Here is a 26,197-nt window from a genome sequence, read left to right as displayed (position 1 = left end):
GACGTACTCAGTTTAGCAGAGGCATCCTCAGAGTCAGGGGATGAGGATATCGATTGTCGGACATATTGGATTACAATTTACCAGAAATAGCAGGAATGGAAGCTAGAGATTGTCCTAAGGTCACTGCCAAGTGATAGGCAGCCAGTGAATGTTCACAGTTACACAATATGCCTGGGAAGTCTCTGGTGCTTCACTAACAATACAATGTTTACGTTTTAGCAGACGCTCTTGTCCAGAGCGACTTACAGGACAAATTAGGGTTAAGTGCCTTGCTCAATGGCACCTGGGCACATTTGTCACCTAGTCGGCTCGGGGGGAATCGAACCAGCGACCTTTCGGGTTAGTCACCTCAACGCTCTTAACTGATAGGCTACCTGCCGCCAATTGCTACTGCTCTATAGGATTTATAAAGCGCTTTACTAACAGAAAACGTCATAATAAGAATTTATTCACAATATAATATGCCTGGGAAGTCTCTGGGTGCTTTAAGAATAAAGTCATTTTCATGTTGTGTATGCTGTGAAATACTGTGTATGCAACATGTTGTGTATGCTGTGAAATACTGTGTATGCAACATGTTGTGTATGCTGTGAAATACTGTGTATGCAAACATGTTGTGTATGCTGTGAAATACTGTATATGCAACATGTTGTGTATGCTGTGAAATACTGTGTATGTAACATGTTGTGTATGCTGTGAAATACTGTGTATGCAACATGTTGTGTATGCCGTGAAATACTGTGTATGCAACATGTTGTGTATGCTGTGAAATACTGTGTATGCAACATGATGTGTATGCTGTGAAATACTGTGTATGCAACATGTTGTGTATGCTGTGAAATACTGTGTATGCAACATGTTGTGTATGCTGTGAAATACTGTGTATGCAACATGTTGTGTATGCTGTGAAATACTGTGTATGCAACATGTTGTGTATGTCGTGAAATACTGTGTATGCAACATATTGTGTATGCTGTGAAATACTGTGTATGCAACATGTTGTGTATGCTGTGAAATACTGTATATGCAGCATGTTGTGTATGCTGTGAAATACTGTGTATGCAACATGTTGTGTATCCTGTGAAATACTGTGTATGCAACATGTTGTGTATGCTGTGAAATACTGTGTATGCAAACATGTTGTGTATGCTGTGAAATACTGTGTATGCAACATGTTGTGTATGCTGTGAAATACTGTGTATGCAACATGTTGTGTATGCTGTGAAATACTGTGTATGCAACATGTTGTGTATGCTGTGAAATACTGTGTATGCAGCATGTTGTGTATGCTGTGAAATTAATTGCGTCATTGAGGACATTAAAGTTCTCTAATCTAATATTAATAGACTATAGAGGATTTAGATTTGCACAGCAATCTAACCCAAAGATGATATTTCTACCTTCAGAACATTTACAGTCTTGAGAATGTTTTGAGAATGACACATATTAATTTTTACACTGTCTGCTGCCTCAGTTTGTATGATGGCAATTTGCATATACTCCAGAATGTTATGAAGAGTGATCAGATGAATTGCAATTAATTGCAAAGTCCCTCTTTGCCATGCAAATTAACTGAATCCCCCCAAAAACATTTCCACTGCATTTTAGCCCTGCCACAAAAGGACCAGCTGAAATCATGTCAGTGATTCTCTCGTTAACACAGGTGTGAGTGTTGACGAGGACAAGTCTGGAGATCACTCTGTCATGCTGATTGAGCTCGAATAACAGACTGGAAGCTTCAAAAGGAGGGTGGTGCTTGGAATCATTGTTCTTCCTCTGTCAGCCATGGTTACCTGCAAGGAAACACGTGCTGTCATCATTGCTTTGCACAAAAAGGGCTTCAAGGCAAGGATATTGCTGCCAGTAAGATTGCACCTAAATCAACCATTTATCGGATCATCAAGAACTTCAAGGAGAGCGGTTCAATTGCTGTGAAGAAGGATTCAGGGCGCCCAAGAAAGTCCAGCAAGCGCCAGGACCGTTTCCTAAAGTTGATTCAGCTGCGTGATCGGGGCACCACCAGTACAGAGCTTGCTCAGGAATGGCAGCAGGCAGGTGTGAGTGCATCTGTACGCACAGTGAGGCGAAGACTTTTGGAGGATGGCCTGGTGTCAAGAAGGGCAGCAAAGAAGCCACTTCTCTCCAGGAAAAACATCAGGGACAGACTGATATTCTGCAAAAGGTACAGGGATTGGACTGCTGAGGACTGGGGTAAAGTCATTTTCTCTGATGAATCCCCTTTCCGATTGTTTGGGGCATCCGGAAAAAAGCTTGTCTGGAGAAGACAAGGTGAGCTCTACCATCAGTCCTGTGTCATGCCAACAGTAAAGCATCCTGAGACCATTCATGTGTGGGGTTGCTTCTCAGCCAAGGGAGTGGGCTCACTCACAATTTTGCCTAAGAACACAGCCATGAATAAACCAACACATCCTCCAAGAGCAACTTCTCCCAACCATCCAGGAACAGTTTGGTGACGAACAATGCCTTTTCCAGCACGATGGAGCACCTTGCCATAAGGCAAAAGTGATAAGTGGCTCGGGGAACAAAACATCGATATTTTGGGTCCATGGCCAGGAAACTCCCCAGACCTTAATCCCATTGAGAACTTGTGGTCAATCCTCAAGAAACCTCACAAATTCTGACAAACTTCAAGCATTAATTATGCAAGAATGGGCTGCCATCAGTCAGGATGTGGCCCAGAAGTTAATTGACAGCATGCCAGTGCGGATTGCAGAGGTCTTGAAAAAGAAGGGTCAACACTGCAAATATTGACTCTTTGCATCAAATTCATGTAATTGTCAATAAAAGCCTTTGACACTTAAGAAATGCTTGTAATTATACTTCAGTATTCCATAGTAACATCTGACAAAAATATCTAAAGACACTGAAGCAGCAAACTTTGTGGAAATTAATATTTGTGTCATTCTCAAAACTTTTGGCCACGACTGTACTAACGGACGATGTAACAGATACAGGTATTAAGGGGCTATGCTTTAGTTCTTTTCTCCATCTAATCTCTTATTTTTTATTGAACTCTGTTGACCATTGTTTTCCACCATCATATTTTTTTGCTCTGTCAACTTCTGTTCTTAATATGATTCGTCTAATCTTTTCTTTTTCTTTTTCCAAACGGATTCCTTTTAATTCATCCTTTCATTCTCTTGCCTGTTCATCCATTCTTCACCCTCACCCTGTTTTTCCTTCTCCATCTGCCAACGTGGACACACTACACCACTCCATACCGGAAACACTACTCTCCTCCTCTCCTGTGGATGACTCCGCCGCTACTCCTACTCCACTACTCCACAGCTGGCTTTGTGAAGTCTCCCCTGTCTGAGACCAAACTAACAGGTGACACGTTTGAGTTGTACTGTGACGTGGTCGGTAACCCGACCCCAGAGGTCCAGTGGTGGTACGCCGAGATCAACCGGGCCGACTCTTTCCGCCAGCTCTGGGACGGCGCACGTAAACACCGCGTCTCCATCAACACGGCGTACGGCGCCAACGGCGTGAGCGTTTTGGGCGTGACGCGTCTCGGCCTGGAGGATGCCGGGACGTACGAGTGCCGGGCCAGTAATGATCCAAGGAGGAATGATCTGCACCAAAATCCTGCCACCACCTGGATCCGAGCACAGGCCACCGTTACTGTGTTGCAGAGTGAGTGGTCAGAGTAGTAGATTACCCCGGACCCCCTTAGGACGAGAGGCAGCGACTTTACTAGCTCTCTGTGTGTACCCCAGACCCCTAGACTATATTCCCTGTCCAAAATCCCCATCATTGGCAGCTCATTCGTAGAAGCCATCACCTACCATATATCCTGAAAATTAAGAACCCTCTACCTCAGTCCCTAGGCAGCTGAACACCTCTACCTCAGTCCCTAGGCAGCTCAACTACCTCTACCTCTACCTCAGTCCCTAGGCAGCTGAACACCTCTACCTCAGTCCCTAGGCAGCTCAACTACCTCTACCTCTACCTCAGTCCCTAGACAGCTCAACTAACTCTACCTCGGTCCCTAGACAGCTCAACTACCTCTACCTACCTCAGTCCCTAGACAGCTCAACTACCTCTACCTCTACCTCAGTCCCTAGACAGCTCAACTAACTCTACCTCTACCTCAGTCCCTAGATAGCTCAACTACCTCTACCTCTACCTCAGTCCCTAGACAGCTCAACTAACTCTACCTCTACCTCAGTCCCTAGATAGCTCAACTACCTCTACCTCTACCTCAGTCCCTAGACAGCTCAACTAACTCTACCTCTACCTCAGTCCCTAGACAGCTCAACTAACTCTACCTCTACCTCAGTCCCTAGACAGCTCAACTACCTCTACCTCTACCTCAGTCCCTAGACAGCTCAACTACCTCTACCTCTACCTCAGTCCCTAGACAGCTCAACTAACTCTACCTCTATCTCAGTCCCTAGACAGCTCAACTAACTCTACCTCTATCTCAGTCCCTAGACAGCTCAACTAACTCTACCTCTATCTCAGTCCCTAGACAGCTCAACTACCTCTACCTCTACCTCTACCTCAGTCCCTAGACAGCTCAACTACCTCTACCTCTACCTCAGTCCCTAGACAGTTCAACTAACTCTACCTCTATCTCAGTCCCTAGACAGCTTAACTACCTCTACCTCAGTCCCTAGACAGTTCAACTACCTCTACCTCTACCTCAGTCCCTAGACAGCTCAACTAACTCTACCTCAGTCCCTAGACAGCTCAACTACCTCTACATTTACCTCAGTCCCTAGGCAGCTCAACTACCTCTACCTCTACCTCAGTCCCTAGACAGCTCAACTAACTCTACCTCAGTCCCTAGACAGCTCAACTAAGTCTACCTCCACCTCAGTCCTTAGACAGCTCAACTAACTCTAACTCTACCTCAGTCCCTAGACAGCTCAACTAACTCTACCTCTACCTCAGTCCCTAGACAGCTCAACTAACTCTACCTCTACCTCAGTCCCTAGACAGCTCAACTACCTCTACCTCTACCTCAGTCCCTAGACAGCTCAACTACCTCTACCTCTACCTCAGTCCATAGGCAGCTCAAATAAGAATCCATGTGTATCATGTGTACTTCAGTCCCCTTCCGAGATCTCCAGGACCACCAGTTCCCTCGTAGAAGCCATCACCTACCATACGTCATGGAAATGAAGGAATAACACTTCTTTGATCTCCCTGTGTATTCTGTGTACCTCAGTCCCTAGGCAGCTCAACTAGCTCTCCCTGTGTATTCTGTGTACCTCAGTCCCTAGGCAGCTCAACTAGCTCTCCCTGTGTATTCTGTGTACCTCAGTCCCCTAGGCAGCTCAACTAGCTCTCCCTGTGTATTCTGTGTACCTCAGTCCCTAGGCAGCTCAACTAGCTCTCCCTGTGTATTCTGTGTACCTCAGTCCCTAGGCAGCTCAACTAGCTCTCCCTGTGTATTCTGTGTACCTCAGTCCCTAGGCAGCTCAACTAGCTCTCCCTGTGTATTCTGTGTACCTCAGTCACTAGGCAGCTCAACTAGCTCTCCCTGTGTATTCTGTGTACCTCAGTCTCTAGGCAGCTCAACTAGCTCTCCCTGTGTATTCTGTGTACCTCAGTCCCTAGGCAGCTCAACTAGCTCTCCCTGTGTATTCTGTATACCTCAGTCCCTAGGCAGCTCAACTAGCTCTCCCTGTGTATTCTGTGTACCTCAGTCACTAGGCAGCTCAACTAGCTCTCCCTGTGTATTCTGTGTACCTCAGTCTCTAGGCAGCTCAACTAGCTCTCCCTGTGTATTCTGTATACCTCAGTCCCTAGGCAGCTCAACTAGCTCTCCCTGTGTATTCTGTGTACCTCAGTCCCTAGGCAGCTCAACTAGCTCTCCCTGTGTATTCTGTGTACCTCAGTCTCTAGGCAGCTCAACTAGCTCTCCCTGTGTTTTCTGTGTACCTCAGTCCCTAGGCAGCTCAACTAGCTCTCCCTGTGTATTCTGTGTACCTCAGTCTCTAGGCAGCTCAACTAGCTCTCCCTGTGTATTCTGTGTACCTCAGTCCCCTAGGACCACCAGTTTCCTCACAGAAGCCATCACCTACCAGAAGCCATGGAAATGAAGAAATAAGGCGTCAGCTTCCTCTAATCTGTCCCATAAGACCACAGTGCTCTGCAGAGACCCCTCCCGCCATGTACACTAACTAACCCAGAGATCTTTAACTTCCTCAATTTTCTACTTTGTCTAAACTAGTTTTTTTTTTTTATCTACCCATCATCTCACATGTATTTCTTGTTGAATTCCCTTTTCTTTTGTTGTCTTTCAGATTTCTTTGAATTGAGTTAACATTTTAATTCGTCACCAGCTTTCAGTATGAGCTGTAAAGTGAACTACGCTCAACATGGGTTTGGACAGAGTCATATATATATAGAGACATGTCCTGTATATTGTCCTCCTGTTAGAAACCTAGCAAACCCCGGCTTTAAATCACTACCCAGACCCCTGACCGTTAACCTCGAACCCCTACTTGACAATGTTAACTCTACAAGCTTCTAAGCTGAATTCCTGAATGCCTATGAAATCATTGGAGGTATAGGCCTGGGCTATTTATAGACATCCAGAGTGTATGTGTATATGTACGGATCTGGTATGGGAATGTACTAATAAAGATTTAGGATCTGAATTTGATCACCCTGTTGCAGGAGAACTTTCCGGAACTGCAGGACATTTAAAACTTGTAGTGTTTTTGAGGTTTAAAAAGGCTTCTGAAGTTTGTAATTTCCACTGTGACATTTTTTACTTGATTTTCCCTTAAGAAAACATTTATTAAACCCACTACAAAAATGTCCAATAATTATTATCCACATAATAATTCACATTTCCTGTTGCTACAGGATTATTTTCCTGCTGTGGCAAACTGGCTCAAATTAAGATCCTACATCTGTTTATAGCCTACTCATTATGCTTGTCCCAGCATGAACTACAGGGTCCTTTAGTAGTATGAGGTAAGTATGTATGTGCTACAGTACATGCATAATGTACTGATAATTGTTTGAAAACTAAAATGTTGTATTCAATCGCAAGAATATTGATACAGAAAAGCTCAGCAGATGTATCATCACACAGTCTTAACATTTCCTGTGGTTATCTATGTTCTTTCTAATCAGCGTTCTATGCCAATATATGAAGTGTTTGTTCACATCGTCCCGACGCACCACCTCAAACCCACACAGGTTAGAATACTAAGAGAGAACATCACCCAGCTGTCACAACACAGGTTAGAATACTAAGAGAGAACATCACCCAGCTGTCACAACACAGGTTAGAATACTAAGAGAGAACATCACCCAGCTGTCACAACACAGGTTAGAATACTAAGAGATAACATCACCCAGTTGTCACAACACAGGTTAGAATACTAAGAGAGAACATCACCCAGCTGTCACAACACAGGTTAGAATACTAAGAGAGAACATCACCCAGCTGTCACAACACAGGTTAGAATACTAAGATAGAACATCACCCAGCTGTCACAACACAGGTTAGAATACTAAGAGAGAACATCACCCAGCTGTCACAACACAGGTTAGAATACTAGCAGAGAACATCACCCAGCTGTCACAACACAGGTTAGAATACTAAGAGAGAACATCACCCAGCTGTCACAACACAGGTTAGAATACTAAGAGAGAACATCACCCAGCTGTCACAACACAGGTTAGAAAACTAAGAGAGAACATCACCCAGCTGTCACAACACAGGTTAGAATACTAAGAGAGAACATCACCCAGCTGTCACAACACAGGTTAGAATACTAAGAGATAACATCACCCAGCTGTCACAACACAGGTTAGAATACTAAGATAGAACATCACCCAGCTGTCACAACACAGGTTAGAATACTAAGAGAAAACATCACCCAGCTGTCACAACACAAGCCTGTGTGATGTCTCTATCAGGGCTGGGGGTCAATTCCATTTCAATTCAGTCAATTCGGGAAGTACACTGAAATTCCAATTGAATTGTCCTCATTGCTTTTTAAGTGATTTTAAATGATCTACATTGAAAAGGAGAACAAGAAGAAGAAACCATTTGAGGTGGAATTGACCCCGACGGATTTGAAATGGAACTGACCACGACTGATTTGAAATGGAACTGACCCCGACTGATTTGAAATGGAACTGACCCCGACTGATTTGAAATGGAACTGACCCCGACTGATTTGAAATGGAACTGACCCCGACTGATTTGAAATGGAACTGACCCCGACTGATTTGAAATGGAACTGACCCCGACTGATTTGAAATGGAACTGACCCCGACTGATTTGAAATGGAACTGACCCCAACCCCGATGTCTTATTGGTGTTTCAGAACCTTCTCTCCACTGAAATTCTAATTCCAATTCCCCTCATTGTTTTTCAAGGAATTTGTTTATTTCCAGTTTATTTCCTGAATTGACTATATTGAAATGGAATTGACTATTGGAAGTGTCTTATTGGTTGTTTCAGAGCCGTCAATCGACTCGTCGGACCATATCACGCTGCCAGTTGGTCACCACAGCCTGCCCCTCACCCTGCAGTGCAACCTAACTTCAGCCCACAGCACCCACACCGAGAGCTTCTGGATGAAGAATGGGGAGGAGATCAAAGAGACCCGCGGACAGAGGGCCAACACCGAGTACTAGTATGTCCCCATCTAACACCCAGAACCCTGGCCCTAACCTTCACCAATCCCATCAACCTGAACCCCATCTAACACCCAGAACCCTGGCCCTAACCTTCACCAATCCCATCAACCTGAACCCCATCTAACACCCAGAACCCTGGCCCTAACTTTAACCAATCCCATCAACCCGAACCTCATCTAACACCCAGAACCCTGGCCCTAACCTTCACCAATCCCATCAACCTGAACCCCATCTAACACCCAGAACCCTGGCCGTAACCTTCACCAATCCCATCAACCCGAACCCCATCTAACACCCAGAACCCTGGCCCTAACCTTCACCAATCCTATCAACCCGAACCCCATCTAACACCCAGAACCCTGGCCCTAACCTTCACCAATCCCATCAACCCGAACCCCATCTAACACCCAGAACCCTGGCCCTAACCTTAACCAATCCCATCAACCCGAACCTCATCTAACACCCAGAACCCTGGCCCTAACCTTCACCAATCCCATCAACCCGAACCTCATCTAACACCCAGAACCCTGGCCCTAACCTTCACCAATCCCATCAACCCGAACCCCATCTAACACCCAGAACCCTGGCCCTAACCTTAACCAATCCCATCAACCCGAACCTCATCTAACACCCAGAACCCTGGCCCTAACCTTCACCAATCCCATCAACCCGAACCTCATCTAACACCCAGAACCCTGGCCCTAACCTTAACCAATCCCATCAACCCGAACCTCATCTAACACCCAGAACCCTGGCCCTAACCTTCACCAATCCCATCAACCCGAACCTCATCTAACACCCAGAACCCTGGCCCTAACCTAAACCAATCCCATCAACCCGAACCTCATCTAACACCCAGAACCCTGGCCCTAACCTTAACCAATCCCATCAACCCGAACCTCATCTAACACCCAGAACCCTGGCCCTAACCTTCACCAATCCCATCAACCCGAACCCCATCTAACACCCAGAACCCTGGCCCTAACCTTCACCAATCCCATCAACCCGAACCTCATCTAACACCCAGAACCCTGGCCCTAACCTTCACCAATCCCATCAACCCGAACCTCATCTAACACCCAGAACCCTGGCACTAACCTTAAACCAATCCCATCAACCCGAACCCCATCTAACACCCAGAACCCTGGCCCTAACCTTCACCAATCCTATCAACCCGAACCTCATCTAACACCCAGAACCCTGGCCCTAACCTTAACCAATCCCATCAACCCGAACCCCATCTAACACCCAGAACCCTGGCCCTAACCTTCACCAATCCCATCAACCCGAACCCCATCTAACACCCAGAACCCTGGCCCTAACCTTAACCAATCCCATCAACCCGAACCCCATCTAACACCCAGAACCCTGGCCCTAACCTTAACCAATCCCATCAACCCGAACCCCATCTAACACCCAGAACCCTGGCCCTAACCTAAACCAATCCCATCAACCCGAACCTCATCTAACACCCAGAACCCTGGCCCTAACCTTAAACCAATCCCATCAACCCGAACCTCATCTAACACCCAGAACCCTGGCCCTAACCTTCACCAATCCCATCAACCCGAACCTCATCTAACACCCAGAACCCTGGCACTAACCTTAAACCAATCCCATCAACCCGAACCCCATCTAACACCCAGAACCCTGGCCCTAACCTTCACCAATCCCATCAACCCGAACCCCATCTAACACCCAGAACCCTGGCCCTAACCTTAACCAATCCCATCAACCCGAACCCCATCTAACACCCAGAACCCTGGCCCTAACCTTAACCAATCCCATCAACCCGAACCCCATCTAACACCCAGAACCCTGGCCCTAACCTAAACCAATCCCATCAACCCGAACCTCATCTAACACCCAGAACCCTGGCCCTAACCTTAACCAATCCCATCAACCTGAACCCCATCTAACACCCAGAACCCTGGCCCTAACCTAAACCAATCCCATCAACCCGAACCTCATCTAACACCCAGAACCCTGGCCCTAAACTTAACCAATCCCCTCAACCCGAACCCCATCTAACACCCAGAACCCTGGCCCTAACCTTAACCAATCCCATCAACCTGAACCCCATCTAACACCCAGAACCCTGGCCCTAACCTTCACCAATCCCATCAACCCGAACCTCATCTAACACCCAGAACCCTGGCCCTAACCTTAACCTATCCCATCAACCCGAACCCCATCTAACACCCAGAACCCTGGCCCTAACCTTAACCAATCCCATCAACCCGAACCTCATCTAACTCCCAGAACCCTGGCCCTAACCTTCACCAATCCCATCAACCCGAACCCCATCTAACACCCAGAACCCTGGCCCTAACCTTAACCAATCCCATCAACCTGAACCCCATCTAACACCCAGAACCCTGGCCCTAACCTAAACCAATCCCATCAACCTGAACCCCATCTAACACCCAGAACCCTGGCCCTGACCTTAACCAATCCCCTCAACCCGAACCCCATCTAACACCCAGAACCCTGGCCCTAACCTTAACCAATCCCATCAACCTGAACCCCATCTAACACCCAGAACCCTGGCCCTAACCTTAACCAATCCCATCAACCTGAGCCCCATCTAACACCCAGAACCCTGGCCCTAACCTTCACCAATCCCATCAACCCAAACCTCATCTACACTCCGTGTCTTCCTTTCTCCTGAAGTGTACACTTGTACAATCTGCCCTACACTTGTACAATCTGCCCTACTGATATACAATCTCCCCTACAGATATACAATCTGCCCCCTACAGATATACAATCTGCCCTACAGATATACAATCTGCCCCCTACAGATATACAATCTACCCCCTACAGATATACAACCTGCCCTACACATATACAATCTGCCCTACACATATACAATCTGCCCTACAGATATACAATCTACCCCCTACAGATATACAACCTGCCCTACACATATACAATCTGCCCCCTACAGATATACAATCTACCCCCTACAGATATACAATCTGCCCTACAGATATACAATCTGCCCTACAGATATACAATCTACCCCCTACAGTTATACAATCTGCCCTACAGATATACAATCTACCCCTACAGATATACAATCTGCCCTACAGATATACAATCTGCCCTACAGATATACAATCTGCCCTACAGATATACAATCTACCCCCTACAGATATACAATCTGCCCTACAGATATACAATCTGCCCTACAGATATACAATCTACCCCCTACAGTTATACAATCTGCCCTACAGATATACAATCTGCCCTACAGATATACAATCTGCCCCCTACAGATATACTGTCACACCCTGACCATAGTTTGCGTTGTTTGTTTCTATGTTTTGTTTGGTCAGGGTGTGATATGAGTGGGCATTCTATGTTGTATGTCTAGTTTGTCTGTTTCTATGTGTTTGGCCTGATATGGTTCTCAATCAGAGGCAGGTGTTTCTCGTTGTCTCTGATTGGGAACCAAATTCTGGTAGCCTGTTTTGTATTGTGGGTTGTGGGTTATTGTTCCTGTTTTATGTGTACTTGTGTTCACGTTTCGGGACTGTTTCGTCGTCGTTTGTTTGTTGTTTTTTGTTTTTGTTTTGTTCAAGTATTCTATTAAAATGAATACTCACCACGCTACATCTTGGTCCTCCTCTCTTTCGCCCGACGAAGATCGTGACATATACAATCTGCCCCCTACAGATATACAATCTGCCCTACACATATACAATCTGCCCCCTACAGATATACAATCTGCCCTACAGATATACAATCTGCCCTACACATATACAATCTGCCCCCTACTGATATACAATCTGCCCTACAGATATACAATCTGCCCTACAGATATACAATCTGCCCTACAGATATACAATCTGCCCCCTACAGATATACAATCTACCCCCTACAGATATACAATCTGCCCTACAGATATACAATCTGCCCTACAGATATACAATCTACCCCCTACAGTTATACAATCTGCCCTACAGATATACAATCTGCCCTACAGATATACAATCTGCCCTACAGATATACAATCTGCCCCCTACAGATATACAATCTACCCCCTACAGATATACAATCTACCCCCTACAGTTATACAATCTGCCCTACAGATATACAACCTGCCCTACAGTTATACAATCTGCCCTACAGATATACAATCTGCCCTACAGATATACAATCTGCCCTACAGATATACAATCTGCCCCCTACAGATATACAATCTGCCCCCTACAGATATACAATCTGCCCCCTACAGATATACAATCTGCCCTACAGATATACAATCTCCCCTACAGATATACAATCTGCCCTACAGATATACAATCTGCCCTACAGATATACAATCTGCCCTACAGATATACAATCTGCCCTACAGATATACAATCTGCCCCCTACAGATATACAATCTACCCCCTACAGATATACAATCTACCCCCTACAGTTATACAATCTGCCCTACAGATATACAATCTTCCCTACAGATATACAACCTGCCCTACAGTTATACAATCTGCCCTACAGTTATACAATCTGCCCTACAGATATACAATCTGCCCTACAGATATACAATCTGCCCTACAGATATACAATCTGCCCCCTACAGATATACAATCTACCCCCTACAGATATACAATCTGCCCTACAGATATACAATCTACCCTACAGATATACAATCTGCCCTACAGATATACAATCTACCCCCTACAGTTATACAATCTGCCCTACAGATATACAATCTGCCCTACAGATATACAACCTGCCCTACAGATATACAATCTGCCCTACAGATATACAATCTGCCCTACAGATATACAATCTGCCCTACACATATACAATCTACCCTACAGATATACAATCTGCCCTACAGATATACAATCTGCCCTACAGATATACAATCTGCCCTACACATATACAATCTGCCCTACAGATATACAATCTGCCCTACTGATATACAATCTGCCCTACAGATATACAATCTGCCCTACAGATATACAATCTGCCCTACACATATACAATCTGCCCTACACATATACAGTCTGCCCTACAGATATACAATCTGCCCTACTGATATACAATCTGCCCTACAGATATACATTCTGCCCTACACATATACAGTCTGCCCTACTGATATACAATCTGCCCTACAGATATACAATCTGCCCTACAGATATACAATCTGCCTTACTGATATACAATCTGCCCTACAGATATACAATCTACCCTACAGATATACAATCTGCCCTACAGATATACAATCTGCCCCCTACAGATATACTGTCACACCCTGACCATAGTTTGCGTTGTTTGTTTCTATGTTTTGTTTGGTCAGGGTGTGATATGAGTGGGCATTCTATGTTGTATGTCTAGTTTGTCTGTTTCTATGTGTTTGGCCTGATATGGTTCTCAATCAGAGGCAGGTGTTTCTCGTTGTCTCTGATTGGGAACCAAATTCTGGTACCCTGTTTTGTATTGTGGGTTGTGGGTTATTGTTCCTGTTTTATGTGTACTTGTGTTCACGTTTCGGGACTGTTTCGTCGTCGTTTGTTTGTTGTTTTTTGTTTTTGTTTTGTTCAAGTATTCTATTAAAATGAATACTCACCACGCTGCATCTTGGTCCTCCTCTCTTTCGCCCGACGAAGATCGTGACATATACAATCTGCCCCCTACAGATATACAATCTGCCCTACACATATACAATCTGCCCCCTACAGATATACAATCTGCCCTACAGATATACAATCTGCCCTACACATATACAATCTGCCCCCTACTGATATACAATCTGCCCCCTACATATACAATCTGCCCTACAGATATACAATCTGCCCTAAAGATATACAATCTGCCCTACACATATACAATCTGCCCTACACATATACAACCTGCCCTACAGATACACAAGCATTGGATTGTATATGTGTTGGGCTAAATTGGGAGATCTCCATTTCTGCCAATTGTTTACATGTATTGAAAGCAATAACTCCACTCTACTTTGAACATGTCATGACACTAGGACCAAGAATATTTATTCAGAATAAGTTTTATAATTGTATGTTCATTAATGTGAAAACATGGATGATCTGTTTTAGAGATAAGAGGTTTTCATCAGACAGCGACGATAATTGTTTCCTTGCACATTTCCAAAAAAAGGAGCGATTATTGGGACACAGGAATTAGAATTAAACAGTGTAGAACTAAACAGTGTAGAACTAAATACAGTAGAACTAAACACTGTATAACTAAATACTGTAGAACTAAACACAGTAGAACTAAATACTGTAGAACTGAGCACGGTAGAACAGAACACTGTAGAACAGAACACTGTAGAACTGAACACTGTAGAACAGAACACTGTAGAACTAAGTGCTGTAGAACACAACACTAGAACTGAACACTGTAGAACAGAACACTGTAGAACTAATTGCTGTAGAACTGAACACCGTAGAACTAAACACTGTAGAACAGAACACTGTAGAACAGAACACTGTAGAACAGAACACTGTAGAACTGAACACTGTAGAACAGAACACTGTAGAACTAATTGCTGTAGAACACAACACTAGAACTGAACACTGTAGAACAGAACACTGTAGAACTAAATACTGTAGAACTGAACACTGTAGAACAGAACACTGTAGAACTAAATACTGTAGAACTGAACACAGTAGAACTAAATACTGTAGAACTGAACACAGTAGAACTAAATACTGTAGAACAGAACACTGTAGAACAGAACACTGTAGAACAGAACACTGTAGAACAGAACACTGTAGAACTAAACACTGTAGAACTGAACACTGTTAAACTAAACACTGTTCAGACTAGAGGATTGATTGTCTTGTGGTGTTTGTTTTGTGTAAATACAGCCTGAAGAAGCCCAGAGGAGAGGATGCAGGAGAGTACATGTGTGTCTACACCTTTAATATGGCTCCGGCTGCTAACGCCACCATCGAGATTAAAGGTACAGTACGACTCCCACCCACCAGTGTTGAATAGTAATGACTGATGGATTCTAGACTGATGAATCATTCACATGAATCATTCACATGAATCATTCAAGGATGCTATGATGATCTAATAGACTGCCTATGGCCACATGTATGTGTCATCTTTAAACAGCACTGTCATATCGTCCTAGAAATAACACCTTCGATAGGACCCCCCCTGCCTACACCACCACTGAGATGAAAAGAACGACTCCAAACCAGTGGTGAATGGTAATGGAAGTACGGATTTGATACTGCCCTTTGATAGGACACAGTAGAGGCCCTTTGATATGACACAGTAGAGGCCCGTTGCTATGACACAATAGAGGCCCTTTGATATGACACAGTAGAGGCCCGTTGCTATGATACAATAGAGGCCCTTTGATATGACACAGTAGAGGCCCTTTGATATGACACAGTAGAGGCCCTTTGATATGACACAGTAGAGGACCTTTGATAGGACACAGTAGAGGCCCTTTGATATGACACAGTAGAGGCCCTTTGATAGGACACAGTAGAGGCCCTTTGATATGACACAGTAGAGGCCCTTTGATATGACACAGTAGAGGCCCTTTGATATGACACAGTAGAGGCCCTTTGATATGACACAGTAGAGGCCCTTTGATATGACACAATAGAGGCCCTTTGATATGACACAATAGAGGCCCTTCGATATGACACAGTAGAGGCCCGTTGCTATGACACAGTAGAGTCCCCTTGGATATGACACAGTAGAGACCCTTTGATAGGACACATTAGAGGCCCTTGGATATTACACAATAGAGGCCCTTTGATATGACACAATAGAGGCCCTTTGATATGCCACAGTAGAGGCCCTTCGATATGCCACAGTAGAGGCCCTTCGATATGACACAATAGAGGCCCTTCGATATGACACAATAGAGGCCCTTTGATATGACACAGTAGAGGCCCTTTGATATGACACAATAGAGGCCCTTTGATATGACACAGTAGAGGCCCTTCGATATGACACAGTAGAGGCCCTTCGATATGCCACAGTAGAGGCCCTTCGATATGCCACAGTAGAGACCCTTCGATATGCCACAGTAGAGGCCCTTCGATATGACACAGTAGAGGCCCTTCGATATGACACAGTAGAGGCCCTTCGATATGCCACAGTAGAGGCCCTTCGATATGCCACAGTAGAGACCCTTCGATATGCCACAGTAGAGGCCCTTCGATATGACACAATAGAGGCCCTTCGATATGACACAGTAGAGGCCCTTCGATATGACACAGTAGAGGCCCTTCGATATGCCACAGTAGAGGCCCTTCGATATGCCACAGTAGAGACCCTTCGATATGCCACAGTAGAGGCCCTTCGATATGACACAGTAGAGGCCCTTCGATATGCCACAGTAGAGGCCCTTCGATATGCCACAGTAGAGTCCCCTTGGATATGCCCTCCTTCTGCCAAAGACTCCATCAAGATTAAAGGTAGACTACAGCAGGCTACGACTCCCAACCAGTGTTGAATATCTACTGTTGTTGTTTTGAGATGACACATTAACCTATCTACCACATAAGCCTTTGACCTCTTTGGTCTGTCATGTGAATGCCCTTGTAGTGATCTGAATTGAAATGTCCCTTCGTTCCCAATGGCAGCCTATCTACAGTTTCTATCTGTAACGGATGTGAAATGGCTAGCTAGTTAGCGGGTACGCGCTACTAGCGTTTCAATCAGTTACGTCACTTGCTCTGAAACCTAGAAGTAGGGTTTCCCCTTGCTCTGCAAGGGCCGCGGCTTTTGTGGAGCGATGGGTAACGACGCTTCGTGGGTGACCGTTGTTGACGTGTGCAGAGGGTCCCTGGTTCGCGCCCGAGGTCGGGGCGAGGGGACTTACTAAAGTTATACTGTTACATTGATGACGGTTTAAAGTTATACTGTTACATATCTAACCAGTAGAGGGACAGCTCAGAGGTAGCAGATGGTGGCTGGTCTGTCTGTCTGTCTGATTGGAGGATTACTGTAAGGCTCTTTCCAACCACTCTGCATCAGAATCAGAGAATCATCCCTAGCATCATCCCTAGCTTGTTTCACTGGCAGTAACCAAAAGGTAATTGGTTTGAATCCCCGAGCCAACTATGTGATAAAAATCTGTCGATGTGCCCTTGAGCAAGCCACTTAACCCTGATTGGTCTCGTAAGTCTCTCGGGATAAGAGTGTCTGCTAAATGACAAAAATGTAAAACAATGTAACTGATAAATGGATGCCACAATATGTATTTATTCACAGAGTGATTTCAGAGCAGAGTAGTAATCCCTTTACACATGCTACTAGTATCAAGGTGGTTAACTCTCACTGAAACTGAACTGTAGACAGTATACGATAACTGTATTTGTACACAATAACTGTATTCTGTAATCAATTACTGTATTCTGTAATCAATTACTGTATTCTGTATACGATAACTGTATTCTGTATACGATAACTGTATTTGTACACAATAACTGTATTCTGTAATCAATTACTGTATTCTGTAATCAATTACTGTATTCTGTATACGATAACTGTAGTCTGTATACAATAACTGTATTCTGTAATCAATAACTGTATTCTGTAATCAATTACTGTATTCTGTATATGATAACTGTAGTCTGTATACAATAACTGTATTCTGTAATCAATAACTGTATTCTGTAATCAATTACTTTATTCTGTATATGATAACTGTAGTCTGTATACAATAACCGTAGTCTGTATACAACACAAAGTGATAACAGAGAGTGTACGTCTGCAAGATCGTGCCAAGGCCGATCATTACACTAAGGCAGTGGTATTCACAGTCGAGTTGCAACCTCTAGTGGGGTCATGGGGGAATTGCAGTGGGGTCAGAAAATTATATATATTTAACAAACCCAAAACACATTTGGCAACAAAAAATTAAGTGTACAGATTATTGTATGGGATAATAAACCAACATTTTTGTGAAAGAGAATTTTATTGAGTTTCATCGTTTCTCTTAATTTTTAGCTGGTGATGTAAAAATCAAAATGTACTAATTTTAAGGTTGTGTCGTCAGATCTGGGCAACTAACCCAGGAAATAATGTAGGCTTAGTAATGGAATCTCAGCCAAAAATGTTTTATTTGTACTACAGCAAACATGGAGAACATACTCAGTGGCTGGTTTATTAGGTACACCCTAGTACCGTGTCGGACCCGGCTTTGCCTCCAGAACAGCCTGAATTATCCGGGACATTGATTCTACATGGTGGCGTAAACATTCGTTGCTCAATTCGTATCAATTGATTTTTATCGTTCCACCCACACCAGTACACTACCACCACCAGCCTGTATGTACCGTTGACACCAGGCAGGATGGGTCCATGGATTCTTGCTGCTTACGCCAAATCGTGATTCGTCCGACCAGACAATGTTTTTCCACTCCTCAGTTGCCCTGTGTTGATAGGAGTGGAACCCGGTGTGGTCGTCTGCTGCAACAGCCAATCCCTGACGAGGACCGACGAGTTGTGCGTTCCCGAGACGCCGTTCTGCACGCCACTGTTTGTACTGCGCTGTTATTGGTCCGTTTGTAGACGGGCCTGTTAGCGTGCAGCGTTCTTGCCCATTCTCCTTCGACCTCTCTCATCAACGAGCTGTTGTCGTCCACAGGACTGCCGCCGACTGGATGTTTTGTGTTCGTCTCACCATTCTCTGTAAACCCTTAGACACTGTCGTGTGTGAAAAGCCCAGGAGGCCGTCCGTTTCTGAGATACTTGAACCGGTGCGCCTGGAACCAACAATCATACCACGCTCAAAGCCACTTACGTCACTCGTTTTGCACCGTTATAACGTTCAATCAAACAGTAACTAGATGCCTGTCTGCTTGCTTTTATATAGTAAGCAACGGCCACGTGACTCACTGTCTGTAGGAGCAATCCATTTTCGTGAACATGGTGGTGTACCTAATAATCTGTCCTGTGAATGTATATACAGTGGGGAGAACAAGTATTTGATACACTGCCGATTTTGCAGGTTTTCCTACTTACAAAGCATGTAGAGGTCTGTCATTTTTATCATAGGTACACTTCAACTGTGAGAGACGGAATCTAAAACAAAAATCCAGAAAATCACATTGTATGATTTTTAAATAATTAATTTGCATTTTATTGCATGACATAAGTATTTGATCACCTACCAACCAGTAAGAATTCCGGCTCTCACAGACCTGTTAGTTTTTCTTTAAGAAGCCCTCCTGTTCTCCACTCATTACCTGTGTTAACTGCACCTGTTTGAACTCGTTACCTGTATAAAAGACACCTGTCCACACACTCAATCAAACAGATTCCAACCTCTCCACAATGGCCAAGACCAGAGAGCTGTGTAAGGACATCAGGGATAAAATTGTAGACCTGCACAAGGCTGGGATGGGCTACAGGACAATAGGCAAGCAGCTTGGTGAGAAGGAAACAACTGTTGGCGCAATTATTAGAAAATGGAAGAAGTTCAAGATGACGGTCAATCACCCTCGGTCTGGGGCTCCATGCAAGATTTCACCTCGTGGGGCATCAATGATCATGAGGAAGGTGAGGGATCAGCCCAGAACTACACGGCAGGACCTGGTCAATGACCTGAAGAGAGCTGGGACCACAGTCTCAAAGAAAACCATTAGTAACACACTACGCCGTCATGGATTAAAATCCTGCAGCGCACGCAAGGTCCCCCTGCTTAAGCCAGTGCATGTCCAGGCCTGTCTGAAGTTTGCCAATGACCATCTGGATGATCCAGAGGAGGAATGGGAGAAGGTCATGTGGTCTGATGAGACAAAAATAGAGCTTTTTGGTCTAACTCCACTCGCCGTGTTTGGAGGAAGAAGAAGTATGAGTACAACCCCAAGAACACCATCCCAACCGTGAAGCATGGAGGTGGAAACATCATTCTTTGGGGATGCTTTTCTGCAAAGGGGACAGGACGACTGCACCGTATTGAGGGGAGGATGGATGGGGCCATGTATCGCGAGATCTTGGCCAACAACCTCCTTCCCTCAGTAAGAGCATTGAAGATGGGTCGTGGCTGGGTCTTCCAGCATGACAACGACACAAAGCACACAGCCATGGCAACTAAGGAGTGGCTCCGTAAGAAGCATCTCAAGGTCCTGGAGTGGCCTAGCCAGTCTCCAGACCTGAACCCAATAGAAAATCTTTGGAGGGAGCCGAAAGTCCGTATTGCCCAGCGACAGCCCCGAAACCTGAAGGATCTGGAGAAGATTTGTAGGGAGGAGTGGGCCAAAATCCCTGCTGCAGTGTGTGCAAACCTAGTCAAGAACTACAGGAAACGTATGATCTCTGTAATTGCAAACAAAGGTTTCTGTACCAAATATTAAGTTCTGCTTTTCTGATGTATCAAATACTTATGTCATGCAATAAAATGCAAATTAATTACTTAAAAATCATACAATGTGATTTTCTGGATTTTTGTTTTAGATTCCGTCTCTCATAGTTGAAGTGTACCTATGATAAAAATTACAGACCTCTACATGCTTTGTAAGTAGGAAAACCTGCAAAATCGGCAGTGTATCAAATACTTGTTCTCCCCACTGTATCTAAATAGGGCACTCCATAGGTTCAGTTTACTTCCTGTATTGACAGAATTCAAAATGGAATTGACCCCAACCCTGATGTTAACACACCATGAGACTTTATTATGAGTTTTATTAGTAAAACTGTCATTGCCTTCATTGGGTGCCTTCCCCAGTGGCACCCTATTCCCTATTTATAGTGCACTATACCTCCGCAGTAGCACCCTATTCCCTATATAGTGGCACCCTATTCCCTATATAGTGGCACCCTATTCCCTATATAGTGCACTATACCTCCGCAGTAGCCCCCTATTCCCTATATAGTGCACTATACCTCCGCAGTAGCACCCTATTCCCTATCCAGTGGCACCCTATTCCCTATATAGTGCACTACTTTTAACCGGGGCCCATAAAATAGTGCACTGTATAAGGAATGGGGTGCTATTTGGAATACAAGCACTAAAAGCATTATTATAAACTGCGTGATTCGAGCCCTGAATGCTGATTGGCTGACAGCCGTGGTATATCAGACTGTATACCATGGGTATGACAAAACATGTATTTTTGCTACTCTAATTACATCGGTAACCAGTTTATAAAAGCAATAAGGCACTCTAGGGGTTTGTGGTATATGGCCAATATACCACACCCCCTCGTGCCTTATTGCCAAATTATGTGATAACATTGTATTAATAGTAAAACTGGCATTGCCTTCATTCTGTATATTCCAAATGGTACCCTATTCCCTACATATTGCACTACTTTTGACCAGAGAGCCCTGTGGGCCCTTTTCAAAAATAAATACACCATTTGGTGTAAAAACTCTCATTAGCCCTGAGAGTTTTTTATGTGATAACATACATTATTATTAGTAAAAGTTATCATTGCATTCCTTGTTTTTGATTTCCTTTGTTCTGATTGGTTGTGCCCTCATTCCAGCTGGTCCTGACATCACAGGCCACAAGCGTAGTGACAATAAGAACGAGGGCCAGAAGGCCCTGCTCTACTGTAAGGCCACTGGCTACCCCTACCCTATCTGGACCTGGCACAAACTGGACAATGGGTTCTACATGGTATGTCTTGTTGTTGCGGTTGTGGTGGTTGTGGTTGTGGTTGTGGTGGTGGTTGTTGTTGTGGTGGTGGTGGTTGTTGTGGTGGTGGTTGTGGTGGTTGTGGTTGTGGTGGTTGTTGTTGTGGTGGTGGTTGTGGTTGTTGTTGTGGTGGTGGTGGTTGTTGTGGTGGTTGTTGTGGTGGTGGTTGTGGTGGTGGTGCTGGTGCTGGTGGTGGTGGTGGTGGTGGTGGATGTGGTGGTTGTGGTGGATGTGGTGGTTGTGAATGTGGTGGTTAAAGTGGTGGTTGTGGTGGTTGTTGTGGTTGTGGACGTGTTGGTTGTGGATGTGGTGGTTAAAGTGGTGGTTGTGGTGGTTGTGGTGGTGGTGGTGGTTGTGGTGGTGGTTGTTGTGGATGTGGTGGTTGTGGATGTGGTGGTTGTGGATGTGGTGGTTGTGGTGGTTGTGGTGGTGGTTGTGGTTGTGGTGGATGTGAATGTGGTGGTTATAGTGGTGGTTGTGGTGGATGTGAATGTGGTGGTTGTGGTAGTTGTGGTTGTGGTGGTTGTTGTGGTGGTGGTAGTTGTGGATGTGGTGGTTGTGGTGGTGATTGTGGTGGTTGTGGTGGTGGTTGTTGTGGATGTGGTAGTTGTGGATGTGGTGGTTGTGAATGTGGTGGTGGTAGTTGTGGATGTGGTGGTTGTGAATGTGGTGGTTGTGGTGGTGGTTGTGGTGGTGGTTGTTGTGGATGTGGTGGTTGTGAATGTGGTGGTTGTGGTGGTGGTTGTGGTGATTGTGGTGTTGGTTTTTGTGGTGGTTGTGGTGGTTGTGGTGGTGGTTGTTGTGGATGTGGTGGTTGTGGTGGTGGTTGTTGTGGATGTGGTTGTTGTGGATGTGAATGTGGTGGTTATAGTGGTGGTTGTGGTGGTGGTTGTTGTGGTGGTGGTGGTTGTGGATGTGGTGGTGGTGGTTGTGGATGTGGTGGTTGTGGTGGTGGTTGTGGTTGTGGTGGTGGTGGTTGTGGATGTGGTGGTGGTTGTGGTGGTTGTGGTGGATGTGGTGGTTGTGGTGTGGTGTGGTGGTTGTGGTGGGTGGATGTGGTGGTTGTGGTTGTGGATGTGGTGGTTGTGGTTGTGGTGGTGGTTGTGGTGGTGGTTGTGGTTGTGGATGTGGTGGTGGTTGTGGTGGTGGTTGTGGATGTGGTTGTGGTGGTTGTGGTGGTGGTTGTTGTGGTGGTGGTGGTTGTTGTGGATGTGGTGGTTGTTGTGGATGTGGTGGTGGTGGTTGTGGTGGTTGTGGTGGTTGTTGTGGATGTGGTGGTTGTTGTGGTGGTGGTGGTTGTGGTGGTTGTTGTTGTTGTGGTGGTGGTTGTTGTGGTGGTTGTTGTGGTGGTTGTGGATGTGGTTGTGGTGGTTGTTGTGGATATGGTGGTTGTGGTGGTGGTTGTTGTTGTGGTGGTGGTGGTTGTGGTGGTGGTGGTGGTTGTGGATGTGGTGGTTGTGGTGGTGGTTGTGGTTGTGGTGGTGGTGGTGGTGGTTGTGGATGTGGTGGTGGTGGTTGTTGTGGTGGTGGTTGTGGTGGTTGTTGTGGATGTGGTGGTGGTTCTGGTGGTTGTTGTGGTGGTGGTTGTGGTGGTTGTTGTGGATGTGGTGGTGGTGGTGGCTGTGGTGGTGGTTGTTGTGGATGTGGTAGTGGTTATTGTGGTGGTGGTTGTTGTGGTGGTTGTGGTGGTGGTGGTGGTGGTGGTGGTGGTGGTTGTGGTTGTTGTGGTGGTGGTGGTGGCTGTGGTTGTTGTTGTGGTGGTTGTTGTGGTGGTTGTGGATGTGGTTGTGGTGGTTGTTGTGGATATGGTGGTTGTGGTGGTGGTTGTTGTGGTGGTGGTGGTGGTTGTGGTGGTGGTGGTGGTTGTGGATGTGGTGGTGGTGGTGGTGGTTGTGGTTGTGGTGGTGGTGGTGGTGGTTGTGGATGTGGTGGTGGTGGTTGTTGTGGTGGTGGTTGTGGTGGTTGTTGTGGATGTGGTGGTGGTTCTGGTGGTTGTTGTGGTGGTGGTTGTGGTGGTTGTTGTGGATGTGGTGGTGGTGGTGGTGGTGGTGGCTGTGGTGGTGGTTGTTGTGGTAGTGGTTATTGTGGTGGTGGTGGTGGTGGTGGTGGTTGTTGTGGTTGTGGTTGTTGTGGTGGTGGTGGTGGCTGTGGTGGTGGTTGTGGTTGTTGTGGTGGTGGTTGTGGTTGTTGTGGTGGTGGTTGTGGTGGTTCTTGTGGTGGTGGTTGTGGTGGTTGTTGTGGTTGTGGTCATTGTTGTGGTGGTGGTGGTGGCTGTGGTGGTGGTTGTGGTAGTTGTTGTGGTGGTTGTTGTGGATGTGGTGGTGGTTGTGGTGGTTGTTGTGGTTGTGGTGGTTGTTGTGGTTGTGGCGGTGGTTGTGGTCATTGTTGTGGTGGTGGTGGTGGCTGTGGTGGTGGTTGTTGTGGTTGTGGTGGTTGTTGTGGTTGTGGTGGTGATGGTGGTGGTTGTGGTGGTTGTTGTGGTGGTGGTTGTGGATGTGGTTGTGGATGTGGTGATGGTTGTTGTGGATGTGGTGGTTGTTGTGGTGGTGGTTGTTGTGGATGTGAATGTGGTGGTTATAGTGGTGGTTGTGGTGGTGGTGGTTGTGGTTGTGGTGGTGGTTGTTATGGATGTGGTGGTGGATATGGTGGTTGTGGTTGTTATGGATGTGGTGGTGTTATGGATGTGGTGGTTGTGGTGGTTGTGGATGTGGTGGTTGTGGATGTGGTGGTTGTGGATGTAGTGGTGGTTGTGGTGGTGGTGGTGGTTGTAGTGGATGTGGTGGTTGTGGTGATGGATGTGGTGTGGTTGTGGTGGTGGTTGTTGTGGATGTGGTGGTTGTTGTGGTTGTGGTGGTGGTTGTTGTTGTGGTGGTTGTTGTGGATGTGGTGGTGGTGGTGGTGGTTGTTTGTGGATTTGGTGGTTGTTGTTGTGGTGGTGGTTGTGGATGTGGTTGTGGTGGTTGTTGTGTTGTGGTGGTTGTGGTTGTGGTGGTGGTTGTTGTGGTTGTGGTGGTTGTTGTGGTGTCGGTTGTGGTTGTGGTGGTCGTTGTGGATGTGGTGGTGGTGGTTGTGGTGGTTGTTGTGGATGTGGTGGTGGTGGTGGATGTGGTGGTGGTTGGGGTGGTTGTGGTTGTTGTGGTGGTGGTTGTGGTGGTTGTTGTGGTTGTGGCGGTGGTTGTGGTCATTGTTGTGGTGGTGGTTGTTGTGGTGGTGGTGGTTGTGGTCATTGTTGTGGTGGTGGTGGTGGCTGTGGTGGTGGTTGTTGTGGATGTGGTGGTGGTGGTGGTGGTGGTTGTGGTAGTTGTTGTGGTGGTTATTGTGGATGTGGTGGTTGTGGTGGTGGTGGTGGTGTGGATGTGGTTGTTGTGGATGTGGCTGTTGTGGTTGTTGTGCATGTGGTGGTGGTGGATGTGGTCGTTGTGGATGTAGTGGTGGTTGTGGATGTAGTGGTGGTTGTGGATGTGGTGGTTGTTGTGGTGGTGGTGGTTATAGTGGTGGTTGTGGTTATAGTGGTGGTTGTGGTAGTTGTGGTGGTGGTGGTGATGTTGTGGATGTGAATGTGGTGGTTGTGGTAGTTGTGGATGTGGTGGATGTGGTGGTTGTGGTGGTGGTTGTTTTGGTAGTGGTGGTGGATGTGGTGGAGGTGGTTGTAGTGGATGTGGTGGTTGTGGTGGTGGTTGTGGTCGTTGTGATGGTGGTTGTGGATGTGGTGGTTGTGGATATGGTGGTTTTTGTTGTGGTGGTGGTGGTTGTGGTGGATGTGGTGGATGTGGTGGTTGTGGTGGTTGTGGTTGTTGTTGTTGTTGTGGTGGATGTGGTAGTTGTGATGGTGGTGGTGTTGTGGATGTGGTGGTTGTTGTGGTGGTGGTTGTGGTGGTGGATTTGGTGGTTGTGGTGGTGGTTGTTGTGGATGTGGTGGTGGTGATTGTGGTTGTTGTGGTTGTGGTTGTG

At 45.8% G+C, this 26,197-nt stretch overlaps 1 protein-coding gene across 3 annotated transcripts in view; it reads left to right on the top strand.

The window, feature by feature from the left end:
- LOC139584227 (neuroplastin-like) overlaps positions 1–26,197 on the top strand; it is a 73,756-nt gene that overhangs the window by 31,383 nt on the left and 16,176 nt on the right. For 2 of the 3 annotated variants that reach the window (XM_071415832.1, XM_071415831.1), the window contains exons 1-4: positions 3,258–3,657; positions 8,462–8,636; positions 15,495–15,589; positions 22,095–22,228. In XM_071415832.1, the coding sequence (XP_071271933.1) occupies positions 3,273–3,657; positions 8,462–8,636; positions 15,495–15,589; positions 22,095–22,228 (789 nt within the window). In that variant the 5' untranslated portion in view covers positions 3,258–3,272. Of the gene's footprint in view, positions 1–3,257; positions 3,658–8,461; positions 8,637–15,494; positions 15,590–22,094; positions 22,229–26,197 lie in introns of those variants that run through there. The other variant, XM_071415833.1, reaches the window with a different exon arrangement.

The sequence above is a fragment of the Salvelinus alpinus genome, chromosome 9 (assembly GCF_045679555.1).
Source record: "Salvelinus alpinus chromosome 9, SLU_Salpinus.1, whole genome shotgun sequence".
Taxonomy (NCBI): domain Eukaryota; kingdom Metazoa; phylum Chordata; class Actinopteri; order Salmoniformes; family Salmonidae; genus Salvelinus; species Salvelinus alpinus.
This window is presented reverse-complemented; position numbering and strand designations above follow the sequence as displayed.